The sequence below is a fragment of the Neofelis nebulosa genome, chromosome 12, assembly GCF_028018385.1.
Source record: "Neofelis nebulosa isolate mNeoNeb1 chromosome 12, mNeoNeb1.pri, whole genome shotgun sequence".
NCBI classification, from domain to species: Eukaryota; Metazoa; Chordata; class Mammalia; order Carnivora; family Felidae; genus Neofelis; species Neofelis nebulosa.
Genome location: NC_080793.1, coordinates 83,437,648 through 83,457,190, shown reverse-complemented (window position 1 = coordinate 83,457,190; position 19,543 = coordinate 83,437,648). Strand labels below are relative to the sequence as shown.

Sequence of the window (19,543 nt, the reverse complement as noted above, 5' to 3'; positions counted from 1 at the left end):
AGTGGAAATGAATGGATAGGGTCCATCCAGATAACTCTAGTTACTGTAATTTTTTGTATCTGAGGCAGAATTTATATCAAAATCTGGGCATCAGTGTTTGATATAATAATGCATCCCTTTCACTGTGGTTTAAGGACAGAGAATAAAAAATGTTACAGAATCCATGGAGTTTTGGAAGAGGCAAAACTAATCTATGTGGAAAAAAATCAAAACAGTGTTTGCCTGTAGGAGGATGGGAGCAGGGATTGATGGGGAAGGGCATGATAAAACTTTCTCTGGTGATTCTGTGTTCTCTATGTTGATAAGGATTTGGGATGCACAAGGGTTATGTGTTACTTAAAATTCTGCAAATGGCGTGCTTAAGATTTGTATGTACATTTTGTGTGTGTGCATGTAAATTTCACATCCAAGAAAGAGAAAACCAAACCAAAAAATAATGTGTCTATTAACGTGTGTAATCATCAGTGGACATTTTTCCCTTCACTTCATAGTCAACATGTATTAAAAGGAACTGTGTTTTCTCCTAATTTGGAAAAGTACCATGAATTTGTTATAGGAGGGTAGCTACAGGGTGAGTTTGGTTAGAAGGTAAAAATCTTAATTCAATAAGAAAGAAAACTCATATTTCCTCTTAAGTAACTAAAACACTGTAGATGTTCAGTTATTAAAGATTACTAAAGAATTTTGCAGCTAGTGATGTTGAAGCTACCTAATTAATCTAACAAGTATGAAAAAGGTATGTCTCTTCCTTTTAGCCAAAATTTAACAGCTAACTCTAACAGCTCAACAGGCAGAGCAAGTTAAGTATGAATTTTGGCTCCTAAATTATGGGTCTTAATTAGCCAACATCAGGTTTTGCATATTTTTATAACTTGATTCAAGGGAAACTTAGAAATATGGCCAAAAGTTTGCCAAACATTTCACTATAAATATGAGATTACTCATCTCTGATGTCATCACTTCAAATAAAGAAAGCTAGAACCTGTGACCACATTGAAGATGTCAGCTGAGAGATCTCGTTAAAGTCTATGTGGTTTGGGGATACCGTTCACCAAATATACCCTGTGTTTCTTATAGGCACACGATAGCTTAAATTTCCCTACCCACTTGGAGTTAGGTAGAGCCATAAGATTTGTTTTGGCAACGAAATGTGAGCTAAAGCGAGGAGTGTCATTTCCAAGAGGAAGATTTAGGCTAGAGTTACGAGACTTAGCAAGTTAAAAACACAGGGCACCCAATTAAATTTAAATGTCAAATGAACAGCTGATATGGTTTTGTTTTTTGTTTTTGTTTTTTACTGTAAACATTTCTCATGCAATATTTTAGGACATAATTATAAACAATGATGTTGTTTATCTGGATTTGAATTTAACTGCGTGTCCAATATTTTTCCTGGCAACCCTATTTTAAGTGCCAGTGTGCGTTTTATCGTGTGCTCTCCACCTCTGGCATAGTGATCATTAATCTCAAGATGGTGGGTGGTCCATCAACCAAGGTCCCTAATGGAATATGATGACCAGAGCCCCCGGCCGACCTGCAGTGGGCATGCAGAATATTCAAGAAATAACTTTGTTGTTACAACAGCATACCCTAACCCACCCTGACTGATATAGGTACTGCCTGGCATGGGACCTCACCATATCTCATTATGCAGGATTGGTGCTCCAGGGTAGCCTGTGTATTCATTCTCAATAATCAGATTGTTGTTCTGCCTTTTCCCCTTTAAGGTGGACTTAGGCGAAGGCAAGATTTGCTTCTGTTGTGAAGAATTTCAACCAGCCAAATGCACAGACAAAGAAAATGCCTTGAAACTCTTCCCGGTTCAGCCTTGTAATGCTGTTCACCTGCTACTCAAGGTACTCGAATGGATTCGACCCTCATCAGTAAATAGGCTATAGAGCCCCCAAGAAGGCAAAGTTACTTGAAATATTCCTACCCTGTTACCTCCCTCCAATAATTGGGCTGCTGAACGCAGATAGGAGCCAACCCTCATCAGTGACCCAGGGACAGAACTGAGTTCAGGAAAAAGCGCAGATTACCGTGTGTCTCTTAAATTACGAATGGATGGCTTTCTTTGTGTTCAAGAATTATAAGATAGCGAAAAATGTGAAGAAGCCTAAATATATACATATGTACGTATATATATTTATGTACATGTATGTCCATACCACACACGATGCAACTACACATATATGATGTAGCTTTTAGCAAAGCCTTTATTGTATATTTTTTAACTTTTTTTAATGTTTATTTTTTGAGAGGGAGAAAGAGTGTGAGCAGAGGGGCAGAGAGAGAGGGAGATAAAGAATCCAAAATAGGCTCCAGGCTCTGAGTTGTCAGCACAGAGCCCGATGAGGGGCTCGAACTCATGAACTGTGAGATCATGACCTGAGTTGAAGTCAGATGCTTAACTGACTGAGCCACCCTGGTGCCCTGGCTTTTATTTTATATTTCAAGTAGGCCCACACACATGTGGGGTTTGAACTCACGAACCTGAGATCAAGAGTTGCATGCTGTATGAACTGAGCCCACCAGGTGCCCCGGCCTTGAGCAAAACGTTTAAACTGCATGCCCGTTTGTCCTTGTACTGATGCTCCTTTGTTGGCTTCATCGAGTCCTGCGGGCTGTTGGGTGATGTTCCGCTAGGACACATAGGTTTGGGAGAGATATCCGTTAGTAAATGCAAGAGAAATTCAAGCACCTTACCTCTTGTTTAATAGGCAGCAACTATAGTAACTGAGAGATTAAAAATAAATGATTCCGGTTGCAGAGAGGAGTTCAGAATTACCCTTTCTTAGGGAATTGGATGAAAGTTGTGTCCTGACTTAAGCAAGGCTGCTAGTCCCGTGAGTGACAAGATCAGTTGGTGAACCCTGAGGTATTAGCTTTTGGATAATCCCTCACTGACAGACGGGCTTTCTTCAGATCTTTCTTTTGGGTTTATTTTTTGTTCAAAGGAGGGATCTCTCAGCTGCCAGCTCTCTGAATTGTATAGAGTGTGAAAATGGCCTTCTTTCTTTGGCTTCTTGGTTTTGTGGTAGCTGAGTCACCCCCAAACTTTCCGAGCCACAAACCCTCTTGGGGAAAGCCTTGCTAAGGTGCCAGGACTGTGGCAACAGAAACTTCTGGAATTGCCTTTCCTGCTATTTTGAGACGTGTTTAGAGAAGAGACGCCCTATTTACACTCTGGCTGGCCTGCCCCCCTGCGTTGTCATAGTTAGGTGCCCAGGGCAGCCCAGCCGGTCGCTCCTGAAATAGAATCCGTGGCCACAGATTAAACAGCACACTGTCCTGCTGGGAGGCTGCAGGAGGGGGAGGCTGGGAACTGCTATCATTGACGACCCCACCTTCAGAACCGACACTCAGCTGCTTTCCTGGAAGGAATGTTTCCAGACCACATTCTGATGCTTGCAAAAAGAAAAATCGTAATCCTAGGGCTTTTGGGGACAGCAAGCTTCCGAGATCAGTTTTTAAAATTAAGAAGTATACATTACTGCCTGAGAGTCCTAATAATAACCAACATTTATCTGGCACTTACCATAAGCCAAACGTCAAAGTCCTTTGCGTGGTTTTTCTCATGAGAATCGCCTTGTTGGAACATTATTATTTTTAAAAGTTTTGATATTGCCTTCTGGTCATCAGCTTTGAAGTACTCGGTGGTGTTATTATTTCCCTGTTCTAGAAAGTTCTTTTCGCCCTGTGTGCCTTGAACGCCCTGACCACCACCGTCTGCTTGGTGGCAGCTGCCCTTCGCTACCTCCAGATATTTGCAGCCCGAAGATCCTGCATCGTAAGTCCAGACACGGGGACACCCGGACTGTGTTGCACTGAGCCTTTGTAGCAAAGGTCGTTGACTAACCAAGGTGCTGTTTCATTAGGATGAGTCCCAGATTTCTGTCGAAGAGGTGGAAGAACATGGACGGATCCCAGACCCCGATGATTTCGTGCCGCCAGTGCCCCCGCCTTCCTACTTCGCCACATTTTACTCGTGCACACCCCGGATGAACCGCAGGTAGCCTGGGTGCCCCCACCCCAGCTCTCTGTGAGGACTCATGGAGGATTGTGTTATTTTCCGGGATTTTCTATCCCCCCCATCCCGCCCTTTTGTCTGATAAACCGTGCCAAACCAAAGAAAAGTCACACCTTGACCTAAGGGTACGCTTTTTCCACTTCAATTAGCTTCCCAGGAAAACTGACACCCAGTGAGATGGCTGCTATAATGTGACAAGATTGAGAGCTGCCGTTGCCCTGGAAACACGGTCAGGCCAAATCGATGTTCATTATAACACCATCAGCAGGTTCCCAAATCATGACATTCTTCCCAGCCATTAAAAAAAGATTAATTATTCATGACATCTCCCTGGTCTAGAAAAAATAGACACCATGCTTATTTTCTTTTTCAAATTCTAGCTCAAAATTTATCATTTGTTTCTTAAATCTCAGGAATAACTATTTGCAGAAAGAAATGCTGCATGTGTTTTTCTGGTTGGTAGCAACTTCTAGAATTATACCTCTTTAAAGATTGACTTCATTTATTCATTCAACAAACATTTAATCAGTCCTCGGCTGCTTCCTAGTCACCATGCTGGGTTATTGACATTCCAGATGAGTTAGATCTGCCTTCTTCCCCTCTCCATAGCTCAGAGTCTGGGTCATTATGGAGGAGTATTGCAAGGATCATAGTAGATCTCAAGAGAGAGATTTGGGTGCACAGAGGAGGCCCACATAACCCATGGTTGTGAATGGGCTGCAGAGAGCTTGAAGGCAGAGTCAGCCAGCCAGAGTTGGCTTTCTGGATGAAGTGATCTTAAGCTGAATTTAAAGGATAAGCAAACTATATTTAAGCTTCCAAAAGAAAAATCTCTGAATTCTCTAAGACTGGTGTCTTTAGCTCAATATTCAGAGGGCCAGGAATTTCTACTTTTAATCCCCAAGGCACCCAAAGGAGAGTTGTCAAATTTGGTGCCAGGCTTGAGGTTTTTGGAAATCCATTTTCTAATGCTCAGAGCAGCCACATGTGGCTTTGAAATAGGCCACCAGTGGGAGCCACTACACAGATGCCGTTAATGTTCTTTTCAGTGGGTTGTCTTCCTGCCTTGTCGCTCAGAGTTGTACCTAAACCCCATCTCCATGCCCTCCTCTGCTCACCCACCTAGGGGCAGGTAGGGATGGCCACAAAGCTGGAGGGGACAGCTTCTGGGTGCACGGAGGACAGCTCAGCCTCCCTGTTGTTCAAGGGGTGGTGCACTGGAATGTCAAAGCTTTGGGGGCTAGGATGACTTCCCTAGTCTTTTAGGAAATGAGCCAAGAATTACAGCGGCCAGAGAGACAGAGCAATAGAACACATATTCCTTGTGCACCTAGAACACATTTGTTCATACTGTAGCCCAGTTTCAGGCTGTGTGCAGTGGACATATTGGAAGGCTGTAGAAAATGCCTGTTATTTCATGGTTGGGAAGAGAAATGCCCTCTTCAGGAAGAAGAATTAATTGGCTTTCTGATGCTGTGGGTGAGCCCTTGGTTGACCTACGAGGAGGCAACAGACAGATTTAATTTCCTGCGGTGGCAGAAAGGGAAAGTGACTCATGCGGGTGTAGGAGTCCTGCTGTCCAGCAGTGCCCCTCCCCACTTCCCTTCCCCTCTCTTCCATTTCTCTTATCAGTTCCTCCATAGTAATGCTTATCAATGTGGGTATATCCACCTTTGGGTGCATCCCTGGATTTGCCCCTCTGAGTCCTGAGACTGTCCTCTCCAAATCCAGACAAGCATCTCCTCAAGAGCTTTGCCTTTCAGAACTTGCCAGAAGGAACATGGAGGGGGGTGTTAAAGTAATCCATCCCTGTGAGAAAGAAGACACTGCTGGGCCTGAAGTATATACCTGGAGGCCGAGATCATATCTCCAATGGGCAAACACCCTTATTTTCTGCAATTCTCCCAGTATCAGAGGACGGTCCACTTTCCTTACTAAAATGGCTAAATGTATTCACCTTTGCATACATATTGTATCAAAAGCATTCTTAAATTTGGCCGACTTTGCTAGATTTTTAGCTATCTACCTTATAGACACTAGCTGTTCAACTCTAACTGGTAATTTTCTTTCTTGTAAGCAGGCAGGCAAGAAGATTGATGAATGTTTTCTTTAGTATTTCCACAACCGGTTAAGAGTTTTCACACAATGGAAGCTCCCACTTCCTGTAAGATATCATGACCTCTCAGAGAAGTTTATTTATTTTACTTCTATAAATACAACCACTTCGTGCATTGGTACCTCCCTGAGAAAGGGCTTCTCAAATTACCATCATAAACAGAAACCTGATTGCAGTGAAGGTTTCTGTGCAAAGATGGGTTTCTGTCTCGTGACTTGATTTGTAAGGGCAGCAGGGGCTGCGTCTTCTTCTTCCGTCACCCCGGGGAGCCCCCCATCCTCAGAAATTGGTTGGAGCCAGGAGTCAAGAAGCAGAGCTTCTGACCTATTCCGTGACTGTGGACCTAGTTGAACCATGGTGATGTAATGTGTTATGGAAAACTCAAGATTATGGAAAGCATAACACGGGCAATTTGTTTCTTGGTGGTAAACATAATAAGCTCATTTCCTTTCCTAATGAAGTTCAAAACCCAAACTCAAGTGGAGCCAGGCTGTGCTGGTGGGCGACTCGGTACTCAGTGCACCCTTGCCTGGCGTCCACATCACTGTTCCAGGACATAGGGGAGGACCACTCTTTGGTCGTATGAGTTGCTGTATGACCCTTGCCTGAGTTCTCAAGGCCTAGTGGTCAACGTAAAGCAGAATGCATTTGGCATGGTCTGTTGGGGTTTTCTTTCTACCTTCAGTAGTGAAGCCTTCCTGGAGAGTTTGGGATGAACTTGAAAGAGCCCAAACTCTGGAGTCTGTTACCAGGCTGCCCTTGGGGGATCTCTTACCATTTCTGAGCCCCAGATTCCTTCTTCAGCTGTGGTGTCACATGGCCGCTTAGCTGATTTTTAAGAGACAAAAATCTCTTTATCTGTGTGGGCCCCACCACAGGCAATTAGCACAGACTTTCTAGAGGTGAGGCCTGGGCCTTCCATAGTTTGCAAACCTCCCCGGGTGATTCTACTCCCTAGCTGGGGTCAGGAGCCACGAGGGATCAGGAGAAAACCTGCCAGGTCATAGCAGACCTGCTTCCCTCCCCAGATCCCTGTGTACCCAAAGGAGGTGAAATAGAGAAAACTATTTAAGGGGCGCCTGGGTGGCGCAGTCGGTTAAGTGTCCGACTTCAGCCAGGTCACGATCTCGCGGTCCGTGAGTTCGAGCCCCGCGTCAGGCTCTGGGCCGATGGCTCGGAGCCTGGAGCCTGTTTCCGATTCTGTGTCTCCCTCTCTCTCTGCCCCTCCCCCGTTCATGCTCTGTCTCTCTCTGTCCCAAAAATAAAAATAAAAAACGTTGAAAAAAAAAATTTAAAAAAAATAAAAAAATTAAAAAAAAAAAAATAAAAAAAAAAAGAAAACTATTTAATAGGAAAGGAACTTTCCTTTTCTCCTCTAGAAGCATCTTCTATCAAACAGAGGCTTTCTTGGTCATTATAGTAACTACCATAAGAAGCCATTCATTTGCAGTCAATTTAGAGAAAATGTGCCCCCTTTCCCCCTAGTTTTCCTTCTTGAAGAGTTTAATATTTAAAATGGAGGTCGGTTTGACCTCTTGGCCCCAAACAAGACCTCTCTTCTCTGTGAACATACAGGTAGCCACTGGGTGGGGAATATCAAACAAAAGACCACCAGAGCTAACAAACAAATTGGCAAAGCTGGGGGTAGTCACCTTCCTGGGGAGGACGTTGCAGTGAAGAAACACAAGGGGAGGCAGGCGCCTGAGTGGCTCGGTCGGTTAAGCGTCTCACTCTTGGTTTTGGCTCAGGTCATGATCTCGAGGTTTCGTGGGTTCAAGCCCTACATCGAGCTGTATGCTGGCAGCATGGAGCCTGCTTGGGATTCTCTCTCTCTCTCTCTCTCTCTCTCTCTCTCTCTGTCTCCCCTCCCCGCTCCCCCGCCCCACACCGTTTGCCCCTCCCCCACCCACGCTGTGTCTGTCTCTCTCAAAAATAAATAAACTTAAAAAAAAAAGAAGCGCAGGGGGAGCTGGCTGAGGGTTTTGGGAGTACAGGAAAGATGGCTCTGGAGAGGACAGGAGGAGTCCCTAGGGCTCACTGAGTGAAATGAGCCTCCTTGTTCACTGGTTGTATCGTTAGGAAAAAAGAACATCACATGTTTTTCAACTTTTTTCCTCCACCAGAGTGGGCACAGGAATAAGATGAAACAACCGTAACCCCCCAGAGCAGCTTTCTGAGGAAAGCAGGCCCTGCACCCAGCTGGCCCAGAATCTGTCACCAGTCTCTTCAGGTTACGTCCCATTTTCACATTTCAAGAACAGACGTTCGACTATTGCTCCTGTCCCTTATTTTCATTCTCTAATACTCCACAGCCTGAGTACAGATGTTCTGGTCTTCCTTGTGTCTTTTAAAGAATGAGATATAATTGACCTAGAACATTCTATTAGCTTCAGGTGTACAGCATAAGAATTCAAGATTTGTGTATATTGTGGAGTGATCACCGTGGTAAATCACCACACATAGTAACAGGATTGTTTTTCTTGGGTTGAGAACTTTTAGGGTTTACTCTCTTAGCAACGTTCAAATATGCAATACAATAGTATCAACGGCAGTTCACCCTGCTGTGTATTATATCCGTAGGACTTATTTATTTTATAACTTGAAGTTTGGTCAACAGGTACAAGAGTCTGTGTATTTTAAGCTACCATTTTATAATTTAGGTTCTTTACAACCTTTTTGCGTGCGTGCGCGTGTGTAGTTTTTTACAAACACAGGCAGAAAGTCTTGAGATTTGTTTCTTCATTTAAAATTTTTTTTAACGTTTATTTATTTTTGACACAGAGAGAGACCGAGCATGAGTGGGCGAGGGGCAGAGAGAGAGGGAGATACAGAATCCCTGGAGGCTCCAGGCTCTGAACTGTCAGCACAGAGCCCGATGAGGAGCTCGAACTCGTCAACTGCAAGATCATGACCTGAGCTGAAGTTGGACTCTCAACTGACTGAGCCACCCAGGCGCCCCTGTTTCTTCATTTATTTGCTTTGGAGGGTCCCTCACTCACAGGACAAAAGCCACAGTGCCTGGCATGAAGCAAGTGCTCAGTCAGTGTTTGTTGACTGACTACATTTAAGATGGGTTACTCTGTGACTCCTCCTGCAGTACACCGCTTTGTCTTTGAACTGTGATGTCGCTTGCTTTTCTGGAAAAATTAATTCATCCCTTCAACTATTTAACAAACAGTGAGTTTCCGTGAGTGAGTTTCCACGAATCAGACATTAGGGAAGCCCAGGCAAGAAATCTGTCGTATCCTAATGTAAGAAATAATTGAGCTTCCCTGAGTTCCTAGTTTTGTTTTTGTCTTTCATTGAGGTGACATTCTCATAACATGAGTGGAACCATTGGAAAGCGTACCATTGAGTGGCATTTGGTACAGTCACCATGTTGTGCAACCTCCACCCCCATCTGGTTCTGCAGCGATCTCATCACCTCCAGGGAGGCTGGTACCCACTGAGCAGTTATGCCCCAATCCCCTCCCCCCAGCCCCTGGCAGCCATTAACCTGCTTTCTGTCTTTGGGATTATGGCTTGCTTTGGATTTAAAAGGAATGATGGCAGGGACACCTGGGTGGCTTAGTCGGTTGAGCACATGGCTTCGGCTCAGGTCATGATCTCATGGTTCGTTAAGTTCAAGCCCCACATCAGGCTCTGTGCTGTCAGCTCTGTGCTGGAACCTGCTTCAGATTCTGTGTCTCTCTCTATCTCCACCCCTCCCTGACTTGCTGTGTCTCTTTCTTTCTCAAAAACAAGTAAAGACATTGAAAATCATAAAAGGAATGATGGCATTGCACTTGCCTAAGAAACTCTGGGCTTTCCATCGGAGAGCAGCTTAGACTATCCCCTGCTCCAGGGCCGGGAGATGGTCATGGAGGAGTGAGGGGTCATCCACGCTGTCAGTGGATGACCCTCCACGGGCAAAGGCCACCATGCAGTTAGTTGCAGCTGCTGTCGGATGCGCGGAATTCCCGTAGAATCTGCTTCCTGATGCCAAGATGCTTTTTCTAGGATGGTCGGTCCTGATGTTATTCCACTCCCACATATCTACGGAGCGCGAATCAAAGGTGTGGAAGTGTTCTGTCCTTTGGACCCCCCGCCTCCCTATGAGGCTGTGGTGAGCCAGACGGACCAGGAGCAGGTACAGTCTATAGTTTCTCCTTGGTACCTTGACTGCTAGTAGGAGGTGCAGCATGGGGCACAGAGAACGGCGGGAGACTGGGCCCTGCACTTGCTCTGAAGTTCAGTGGAGTCCAGATGGGGGTGGGGTTGAGTATCACCAGATAACCCTCTTTTCTCCTGTGACGTAGGGATCTTCATTCCACATGCCAGAAGGATCAGAAGGTGCCATGAGCCCCTTGGAGCCAATCTGCATGCCAGTGACTCAAGGTAATAAACATTATCACTGCTCAAACTCAGGGTTCAGTAGCGTAAGAATCAAAATGGTGACCTATAGGATACTTTGTTGGGGGTCAGATACCTTGGAGCCAGTGGTCCACACTGTATCCTTTGTCCAGGTGTAAAAGTACTGTCAACAGTTAAGGTTGGCAAGTGGGAGATACTATGTAAACAGAAATAAAGATATCCTTAGAATTTTTTTAGGAGTGGGGCGCCTGGCTGGCTCAGTCGGTTAAACGTCCAACTTCGGCTGAGGTCACGATCTCACAGTTCATGGGTTCAAGCCCTGCGTTGGGCTCTGTGCTGACAGCTCAGAGCCTGGAGCCTGCTTGGGATTCTGTGTCTCCCTCTCTCTCTGCCCCTCCCCTGCTCGCACTCTGTGTCTGGCTCCCTCTCTGTGTCTGGCTCCCTCTCTTAAAAATAAATAAACATGACAAAAAAATTATAAGAAGAATCTTTGAGGAGTAACAAGGCTCTTCGCCCTGTGAAATGGATTATAGATTATAATTTGGCAGTCCCATGTTTTCCCATCTCAGATTTTCTTTCTCCTGTTAAAATAAGCTGGGCTCTTTTAAAGGGAAAAAGGAGTTTTGTTGATTTCAGGATGATTTTCTGTGAGATTGCGCTGTCATTTTTAACCTAGGGTCTATGTCACGCTGCCTTCACACAGAGTGAATGCTGATTTTCAGTCCTGCCTCAAAACGCTAGAGTCAGTTTACAGCTATCCTTGTCCTTTAAGGGAACACTGTTACAGCTTTCTTTCTTTGGAGAGGTTTTAAATGGCCCAGAAAACTGTCCACCAGCACAAAATGGCAGTGGTGATAAATAATGGATCAAGTGTAGCTATTTTCGACGGAGGTGAATTTTCAGTGGCGCCATTTGGAACAGGTCTCTGTTCTGCTCACCTTCCATCTTCGAATAATGCAGCTCCGTTCTCCCTCCTAAGCATGTTTGGGATTCTTGCACTTCTTAAAAAAAGTTGTCCAGACCACACTCAGGCTCACAAATGACGTGATTTGGTCATCCTGAGCAGAAGTCACCCCTTTCTTGAGTGGTTTTACCTATCTGCTCAGCGGCCCTGGCTCTTTCCCTTGGCCTTCAGGAGTTCCCGAGCCTGGCCTCCACTCTGGGCCGTGCAAATGCCTCGTCTTTCTGCCTTTGGTCTGCAGCCCTCACAGTCACCTTACCCAGGCAGGCATGTACTTCCACCCACGCAAGCTCACCCTGAATTCTCAGAAACGGGAAAGTGGCCAGGAGCTTTCCCTGGAGAAGATTCTAACACTCTTAGGAAAACAAACATGCGCACACACACACACACACACACACACACGCACACACACACACACACACCCTGACATTTTGGAATGGCTTCTTTATTTTGCTCTGCTCTTCGACTTAAAGTTGTTTGTTTGCTTGTTTTAGGTGTGGAGGGATGGTTTGGAGAGGCGGCGGTTCCCACAGTGCTGGGAAGTAAAAACTCACTGGGCCGGGAGCCGAAGCAAATGTTGTTCACTGTATTTTCCTGCCCCTACAGGTTGGGGCTCACAGGTGTTTCCTGCCCAACATTTTGAAGGCTGCAGCTGGTGAAATAATGTGCGTTTCTCTTTTTTTTTTAAAAAAAGAATCAGGTGGGGACAGTCCTAACACACCTGGAGAAGAAAGTGGATCCGTGTCAGCGCCCGATGCAAACCAGCTGCGTCCTGCGGGCAGCTGGAGAGCCCCGCCGCAGCTGAGGGCGAGATCCAGGAGCGACCCTGTGCTCCATCATTCCGCGGAGAGAGGTGATGGCACTCCCCAAGCTACTTGCAGGGCCCCGTGCACGTGTTTGCCCGAAGGTGCCTGGTGAAAGCTGGGGGTGGGGTGGGGGCAGTTTAAGAGATGTCTAGAAAGAGGTTAAGAGGTCTTGGGAAAATAAGGTATTCTGCATGCACATTAGGAATATATATCTGCCACATCTTTTAAGACTGGTATTGAGTTTTTCAAGTCATTGTTAGCAAAAGCATTTGGTTGCACGTGACCGTGGAGTGCTACTATGTGAAGAAAACAATGCAAACCTGACTCTGATTTCTGGGTGCTCACAGTCCTGTGGAAATAAACCTTCTCTCTGAAGGAAAAAGCTAAAGGGCTGTATTTTTTTTACCCCCTCTCTTTTGATTTATCTTTTTTTTTTTTTTTTTTTTTTTTTTTTTTTTTTTTTTTTTTTACTGTGTATGAGTACTTGAGTTATTTAAATCTGGCTTGTTTTGAGAACTTTAGCCAGAGTGAGACTCACTCCAGTTTTCTCCCTCTCCGTTTTGAGTTTGTGTATAGATGTTATTTGTATAATTTTAAATCAAAAAAATTTTTTTAATTAAAAATTTTTAAATAAAGTTTTTTTAAACGTTTATTTATTTTTGAGAGAGTGCATGCAAATGTGTGCACGTGGGCAGAGGAGGAGCAGAGAGAGGGAGGCAGAGAGTCCAAAGTGGGCTCCACACTGACCGCAGAGGGCCCGATGTGGGGCTCGAACCCATGAACTGAGAGATCATGACCTGAGCCGAGGTCAGATGCTCCACCAACTGAGCCACCCAGGCACCCCCCAAATGTAAAAATTTTTAAAAATGTAAAGAACATTGAGTCCTTTTTCTGGATACATGAATACCTGAATACGTGAATACCAAATAGCTCTTCATTGTGGAAAATTGTAAAAAATAAAGGAAATAAAGGAAGACAATGAAACTGTAAGGCTACCAGTACAGGCTTCTTTCGGTGACCTGTTCTAACAAGTGGCCTCCGCTCTCCTGAAGCTCGATGCAAATACGACTTTGCAAACGCTCTCCCCCTGCTCTCTTTGGGGCCCCGTGTTGTCCCCTCCCCCCACTTGTAGTGTTGGTTCTGTCCCTCTGACAGCCTGTGTTGTTTGCCACAGCTCTGGACTGACCTTGTGGGCGCCAGAGGGAACATTCCTCTTGTCTTCTGTGCTGGAGGAGTCCCACCGCCTGGGACTGAGCACCTCTGCAAGCCCACAGGCCAGCAGCCTGGCCCCTCAGCTCCCCAAGCCCATTTCACAGAGGGTCTCTACCCTACCTGGAAGTTGAGGACTCGAGCTGGCCACCTGCCTGCTTCCATGGGAACTTGGCTGTCTGAAGAGCTTAGTGAGATCCTTCCAGAGCCCCTTCCCCATTCTGCAGTGCTGCGGGGGCAAGGATGACACATGTTTACCTGTTGGAGCCCTCAGTTGTAGAAGGGACCAGATGGCCCTCCAGTGACAGTATGCAGTCCCTGACTATCCTCACACATGAGTGTCTGTAGGGAGCATTTCTGAAAACCTCCTGCCCTGTGTGGGAACATGCACATGGCAGCCTGGAGGATGCCACTAACCCCTGTTTAGAGCTCCCCATGTCTACTTTTCTCCAGAGGAAAAGGAGTACTCCCCTTCCTCCTCCTGTTCTCCCACCCTCCGCCTCCTTTCTTCCTCGAATATCAAATTTCCGCTTGTCAGGCCTTCACAGACTCAATTCTCCAGTGTCGTGTACGCTGAGGGCTGCTGGCTGGCTGACGAAAACGTGGAGACCAGGTCTGAGTTTCACTTCACCCACTTGATGGTGCAGTAATGTTCTGCTGGTCCTGAAACCCTTCTGATGTAGGTAGCTGTGGAAATTAGGGCCTGAGGTGGATTTCCCAGGCCATGTGTTGACTTCGAGAATGACATGTGGTTTTTCTGCACCTAGATTTTTCTCTCCTTAATAGTCAGCCATAGAGCTACCTCCCAGCCATGGTGTGAGCATCCATAAGTCAGCACCATGCCCTGAGGATGTTTAGGGCAAAGGTACAGTCAAAGGGAGCAGAGCACTCCATTCATCCCACAGTCTTGTCTCTCCTCAGTCTAAGTGCCACCTTCACCTTCCCCCCCGCCCCTTGGAACATTCTTTCATCGGGCCGGCCATCTCTTTTCCTGTTTCCTGCTCGCCACCCATCCCCACTTACCAGTCATTACTCCATGGAACCGTTGCTCCATTGCAGTTTGCATTCTGGATGCTCTTCTCTATCATCTGTCTTCAGCTTGGTGGTTGTGTTTTATGTGGCACAATAAAATGCTTCGGGGACATGTCCTTTTGGAACTTCAGGGAATAAGTTTGTGTCGTCGTCGTTGTTGTTTTATTTTTCCCTCTGCAAGACGAAAAGCAAGACGTGCATGGTCATTGGCATTTGCAACATGCTTTCCACGCCAAGTTTAGTGGCCCTCACTGTCTCCGTCCAGGCGTGCGTTCACGGGGGCGTGGCCAACGGGCACGTATTGTCTGTCTCTGCCCACAGCTGCCCCGGTGCTCAGCTGTGAAGCTGCCACGCAGACAGAGGGAAGACCGCAGCTGGCCACGGTGACCTTGAGGAGAGGTCTGAGATGCAGAGCTTCACGATGCCGGCCTCGGTCCCTGATAGATTACAAGTCCTACATGGACACCAAGCTGCTGGTGGCCAGGTTCCTGGAGCAGTCCTCCTGCAGTATGACCCCAGACATCCATGAGCTCGTCGAGAACATTAAATCTGTTCTGAAGTCTGATGAGGAGCACATGGAGGAGGCCATCACGAGTGCCAGTTTCCTCGAACAGGTAGTTTTATTACTCATCTCGGGCGCGAGTCGGAGAACTTGTTTCCATGGCAGCTGAGGCAGCTTCTCTGATTTCCAGTCCAAGGCACATAAGTTCCTGGTCATGTATCAAGGGAATTGGGATTCTTAGGAGGTCTGGGGAGGGAGAGAGAAGAAGCTGAAGCCCTTTCTTTTCAGGTGTGATGACTTTTCCACAGGCTCCTTGGCCCAGGGAGAGAAAGTGATTTTCCTAGGATGTGGAAACACTCCTGGGAAAAGAAAGGGGTGCAGCTCGGGCAGAAAAGCAAGGAGTCTGGGCATTGATTGATAGGGCATGGTTTCTCAGCCCTGTGGCAATGTTGGACATCCCTGAATTTTAAAATTGGCAGCGTTCTGGGAGCTATTGATATTCCCATGAAGTATTGGCAAGATATCTAAACCAATAGGACTTAAAGGAATAAATGCCTTTTCCTCTGCATAGATTAAAAACCACAAGGCAATTCCCTAATCTGAAGTCACCCAGTGGAAAGATAACATTGGGCATGTAATATAATCCATTTGGGTGTCGGTTTTCTCATTTTTACCTATTTTATTTGATTATTTAATGTGTATTTATTCATTTTGAGAGAGAGAGACAGAGAGAGAGAATCTCAAGCAGGCTCTGCACTATCAGCACAGAGCCCGATGTGGGGCTCAGACTCATGAACCATGAGATCATGACGTGAGCCGAAATCAGGAGTCGGACACTTAACTGACTGAGCCACCCAGGTGCCCCAGTTTTCTTATTTTTTAAAAAAGTGAAGCCTTGGACTGGATGGTCTCCACCCCTGTACCTCTGAATGAAGAGGGTTTGCTCCTGATGAGAACTGCGGATGGGTCACAGCTTTAATTACCTACCTCTTTTAAAAGCCATTATGTTTTAGGCACTTACTTTGTTGCCCCTTGTATGAGGGGCAGCCATGGTAGATCTCAGAGCACAGTGGCTCACGGGTGATGCCTGCCGGTGTCTGTGTGCATTAAGTGCCCAATGCATACACTGGGCTGCTGGGCCCAAGGGAAGTTGCCACAGGGTCCTCGATGAGTTGTTAAGACGGACAAAGTCCCTGTTCATCTTCCTTTCCGTTTCCCCTTTCTACCTGCTGGCCTCTTTTGACAGAAGCCAGTTTCTCTCCTGGCCCCTCAGGGGACCCAGGGGAGTAGAAGAGACATCTGATTACTCACATGAGCAGGTACATGAACCGGAGACCCTCTTGTTGGCTGCTTTCTAAACCAGTGGTCAGCCTGTGGTCTTGGGTCAGGCTCTTCTTAGTGTCTGTGTAGGGGAGACATTTACATCCTCATATCCCGGGCCCACGCCGGAAGTCATTCCCTACCTCCTCCTCTCTGTCCAGCCCCGACAGCCCGAGAAACAGCAAGCATGTGGAGCCACTTGTGCAAGGCTGCCAAGCCCTAGGGAGGTGAGAGCTGGCGTATCTGCCAAGCCATTGGCTTGGACCTTCTGCACGGGCTCCTCTGGAAAACAGCTTTGGGGAAAAAGAACAAGCACTTTCAGTTCGACAGATGCCGTCACCGCGAATGTCTGTCGGGTCTTTGTGCCGAGTCTGGATAAAAGTTCAGGCACTGGGATTGCTGCAGTGGACTCCGGGTCATCTGCTGGCTCCTTCCAGGAGTGGCCCCCAGCGGCCACGTCTCTCCCCAGACAGAAGGAAGTAGGGACAAGCAGAAGGAGAGCTTTTATTTCTGACTCCACTCAGCTTTGCACATTTTTACTTTTCCTGGTATTACTAGAATGCCTTTTTAGAGCCATTTTAATTTTTATCTGTGTCAAAACCACTTGCCCTAATTTACACGTAATGACAATTGACGTCTATGATTGCTGGAGTTTTCTTTTTAACCAGAAGGACAAATATAATAACAGTATGGTAGCAAAATTTAATGTCCATCTCTTGGAGGGATTTTCTTCCCATGACCTTAAAATCTCAGAATGGTACAGGGGTGCCCTGGTGGATCAGTCGGTGAAGCGTCCGAGTTCAGCTCAGGTCATGATCTTACTGTTCCTGGGTTCGAGCCCCGCGTCGGGCTCTGTGCTGACAGCTCGGAGCCTGGATCCTGCTTCAGATTCTGTGTCTCCCTCTCTTTCAGCCCCTCCCCCACTCACACTCTCTCTCTTTCTCTCTCTCTCTCTGTCAAACATTAAAAATTTTTTTTTTTTTTTAACTCTCAGAATGGTACAAATGAGACAAAAAGTCATCCCAGTGATTGTTTTCTGATAGAACAATCACAGGTCGTAATGAAGCACCCGGGTTTTTCTCAAGTCACTAACAGTACTACAGGTCATATAGTCATGACTGTGCCACTTCTGGAAACTTCCATGTACCTACCCAACAATTCTCCCCTCGTCAATCCCAATTAGATGAGGAATTCCCTGTATTTTTGCCATTTTACGAAGTAAGTGCTAGTCTGACATGTTTAAAGTCACATATGTGCTCCGCTGCAAAACAGATCGAGCAGTAGAACCGTTCTGAAACATTTTACAAATAGAGTGGCTTAGTTTTTATGCTGTTTATTGTGTTTTTTATCCAAGGGTTGTCAGGTTGATTGGAAGCGTCGCTGGTTTCGGTTGACATTTTCTAACCTCATTAGCTGGACTCCATGCCAGACTGGTAGTTACTCACTTTTCAAGCACATTGCTGTCGCCTGGGCTCCTGTTAGAACTACTGATGCTCCAGCCCCACGTCACAATTGCTGTCGGGGAGCTGGGAATCCACGTCACCAGCTCCTGTCCCCTCCAGAAACGTGGAGACCCGGGAGGTAAAGTGAGGCAGGTGGGCAGCCGACACCATAGAAAATTGGGGGAATTTCGTAGGAACGTTAGAAAAGAGGCAGTCAGTCTGTTGAAAGCATCTGTGAATTCCAGTTGTGTTCCACGTGGGGAAAACAGCCTATTTTCTTTTCCAAAGCAACTGAGCTGCAGAGTGCATGGATGGATAGAGGAGGCCGGTTGCAGGGACCTCATGTGGTGAAGCTTAACGTGTCCCTCACCCTCTTCTTCTCCCCAAGATCATGGCCCCGTTGCAGCCCAGCACTTCCAGGGCCCACGTGCCACCCTCCCGGAGACAGCCTGGACTCTTGCACCTGCAGAGCTGCGGGGACCTCAGCACCTTCGTCCCGGCGGGGAGGCCGAGAGCCCAGAGGAGGCCCCGGCGAGCCGAGGCCGAGCGGCCCCACAGCCTCATCGGCGTCATCCGGGAGACTGTCCTGTGAACCTGTGAGGCCAGGCCCCTGGGGGGGCAGGAAGGAAGATGGACCCGGAAGGAGGAATGATCCCCCAACCACGGGGTCCCCTGGCTGGGAGTTGGCGCGCCCTCCGGGAACTCCTTAAAAGGGGGGGCATGCTGGAGGACATTTGTCCCCCCTCTCTGGCACCTCGTTCTGCTGACTGAGCGCATTCAGGGGTGGACAGGCAGGTTCTTCCGGGCACTTTTGGCTTTTGGATGCACAGATCTGGAGGCCTCTGCCAGGTCACCTGGGCAGAAAGTGGGCTAGTGAATCTTTGCCCACCTCACGCCCCGTGGCTCTCTTCCTCGCCGCGTGCCTCCCTCAGTGGAAGGACAGATCTGCTGGGCCGCTCTTGATAGCTCCCGCAGCCTTTCGCTGCTCCCTGGGAGAGCAGTGGGCACAGAGGCAGGACGATTAACCCCCATGTCTTCTGCACTTGTCAAGCTTCATTTTAGGTCACCCTCAAATCACAGTCTCTTTAGGAAAAACGGGGAACTCGTTCAGTGACAAATCGTGACGAAAAATGTTTGGGAGAGGGTCTTGTTGATTCCATTTACTCGTGCTTGCGAAACTAGAGACGGCTAAGGCCTGGCGGAGAATAAAAATGAGTACTTTGGACCTCTGGGCTCGGTGTATACCATTTGCACGTGTCTAGGTGACCTAGGCCTTTCCTTAGGAAGGGCTGAACACTTGAAGCAGAGGTGGGCAGCTGCTCAGGTCCAGACAGACCACCAAACCGGCTTCATTTCCAAAGCACCATCCCCCTGGGGATCACAACGCGACCTTCGTCCATTCAGCCAGCGCTTGGCTGAGTGGCTTCAGGGAACGGCTTCCTTCTAGCTGGGCCGTGAGCAGCGGATCAGTCATTACAGACAGGGGATTCGTGCGAAGAAGGGAGAGAAGGTTTCTTTGAAGAGCTGATGTTTGAGACTTTGAGAGTCAGGGAAGGGTGCTGCAGGAGGAGCGAATGGCCAATGCTACCCTCAGCGCTAGAGGCCAATGGGAGCAGAGAGAGGGCAGAGGTGGGAGGAGCCTCAGGCTGGATTTCCCTGCTGACCGTGAGCTACCCCGGAAGAGTTTTCAACTGGAGTAACAGATTCCATTTACATTTCAAGAGATCAGGTGCAGCTGGAGAATAGGTTGGGGGCTGAGGCTATAAAAGGAG

General features: G+C 47.2%; 1 protein-coding gene across 1 annotated transcript in view; it reads left to right on the top strand.

Moving 5' to 3' along the window:
* Positions 1-18,996, top strand: part of ENTREP1 (endosomal transmembrane epsin interactor 1) — a 67,671-nt gene extending 48,675 nt beyond the window's left edge. The window contains exons 4-11 of the mRNA XM_058695750.1: positions 1,728-1,856; positions 3,683-3,790; positions 3,879-4,012; positions 10,146-10,275; positions 10,445-10,523; positions 12,155-12,313; positions 14,829-15,121; positions 18,160-18,996. Coding sequence (XP_058551733.1) covers positions 1,728-1,856; positions 3,683-3,790; positions 3,879-4,012; positions 10,146-10,275; positions 10,445-10,523; positions 12,155-12,313; positions 14,829-15,121; positions 18,160-18,363 — 1,236 coding nt within the window. The 3' untranslated portion in view covers positions 18,364-18,996. The remainder of the gene's footprint in view (positions 1-1,727; positions 1,857-3,682; positions 3,791-3,878; positions 4,013-10,145; positions 10,276-10,444; positions 10,524-12,154; positions 12,314-14,828; positions 15,122-18,159) is intronic.
* The last annotated feature ends 547 nt before the right edge of the window (positions 18,997-19,543 follow it).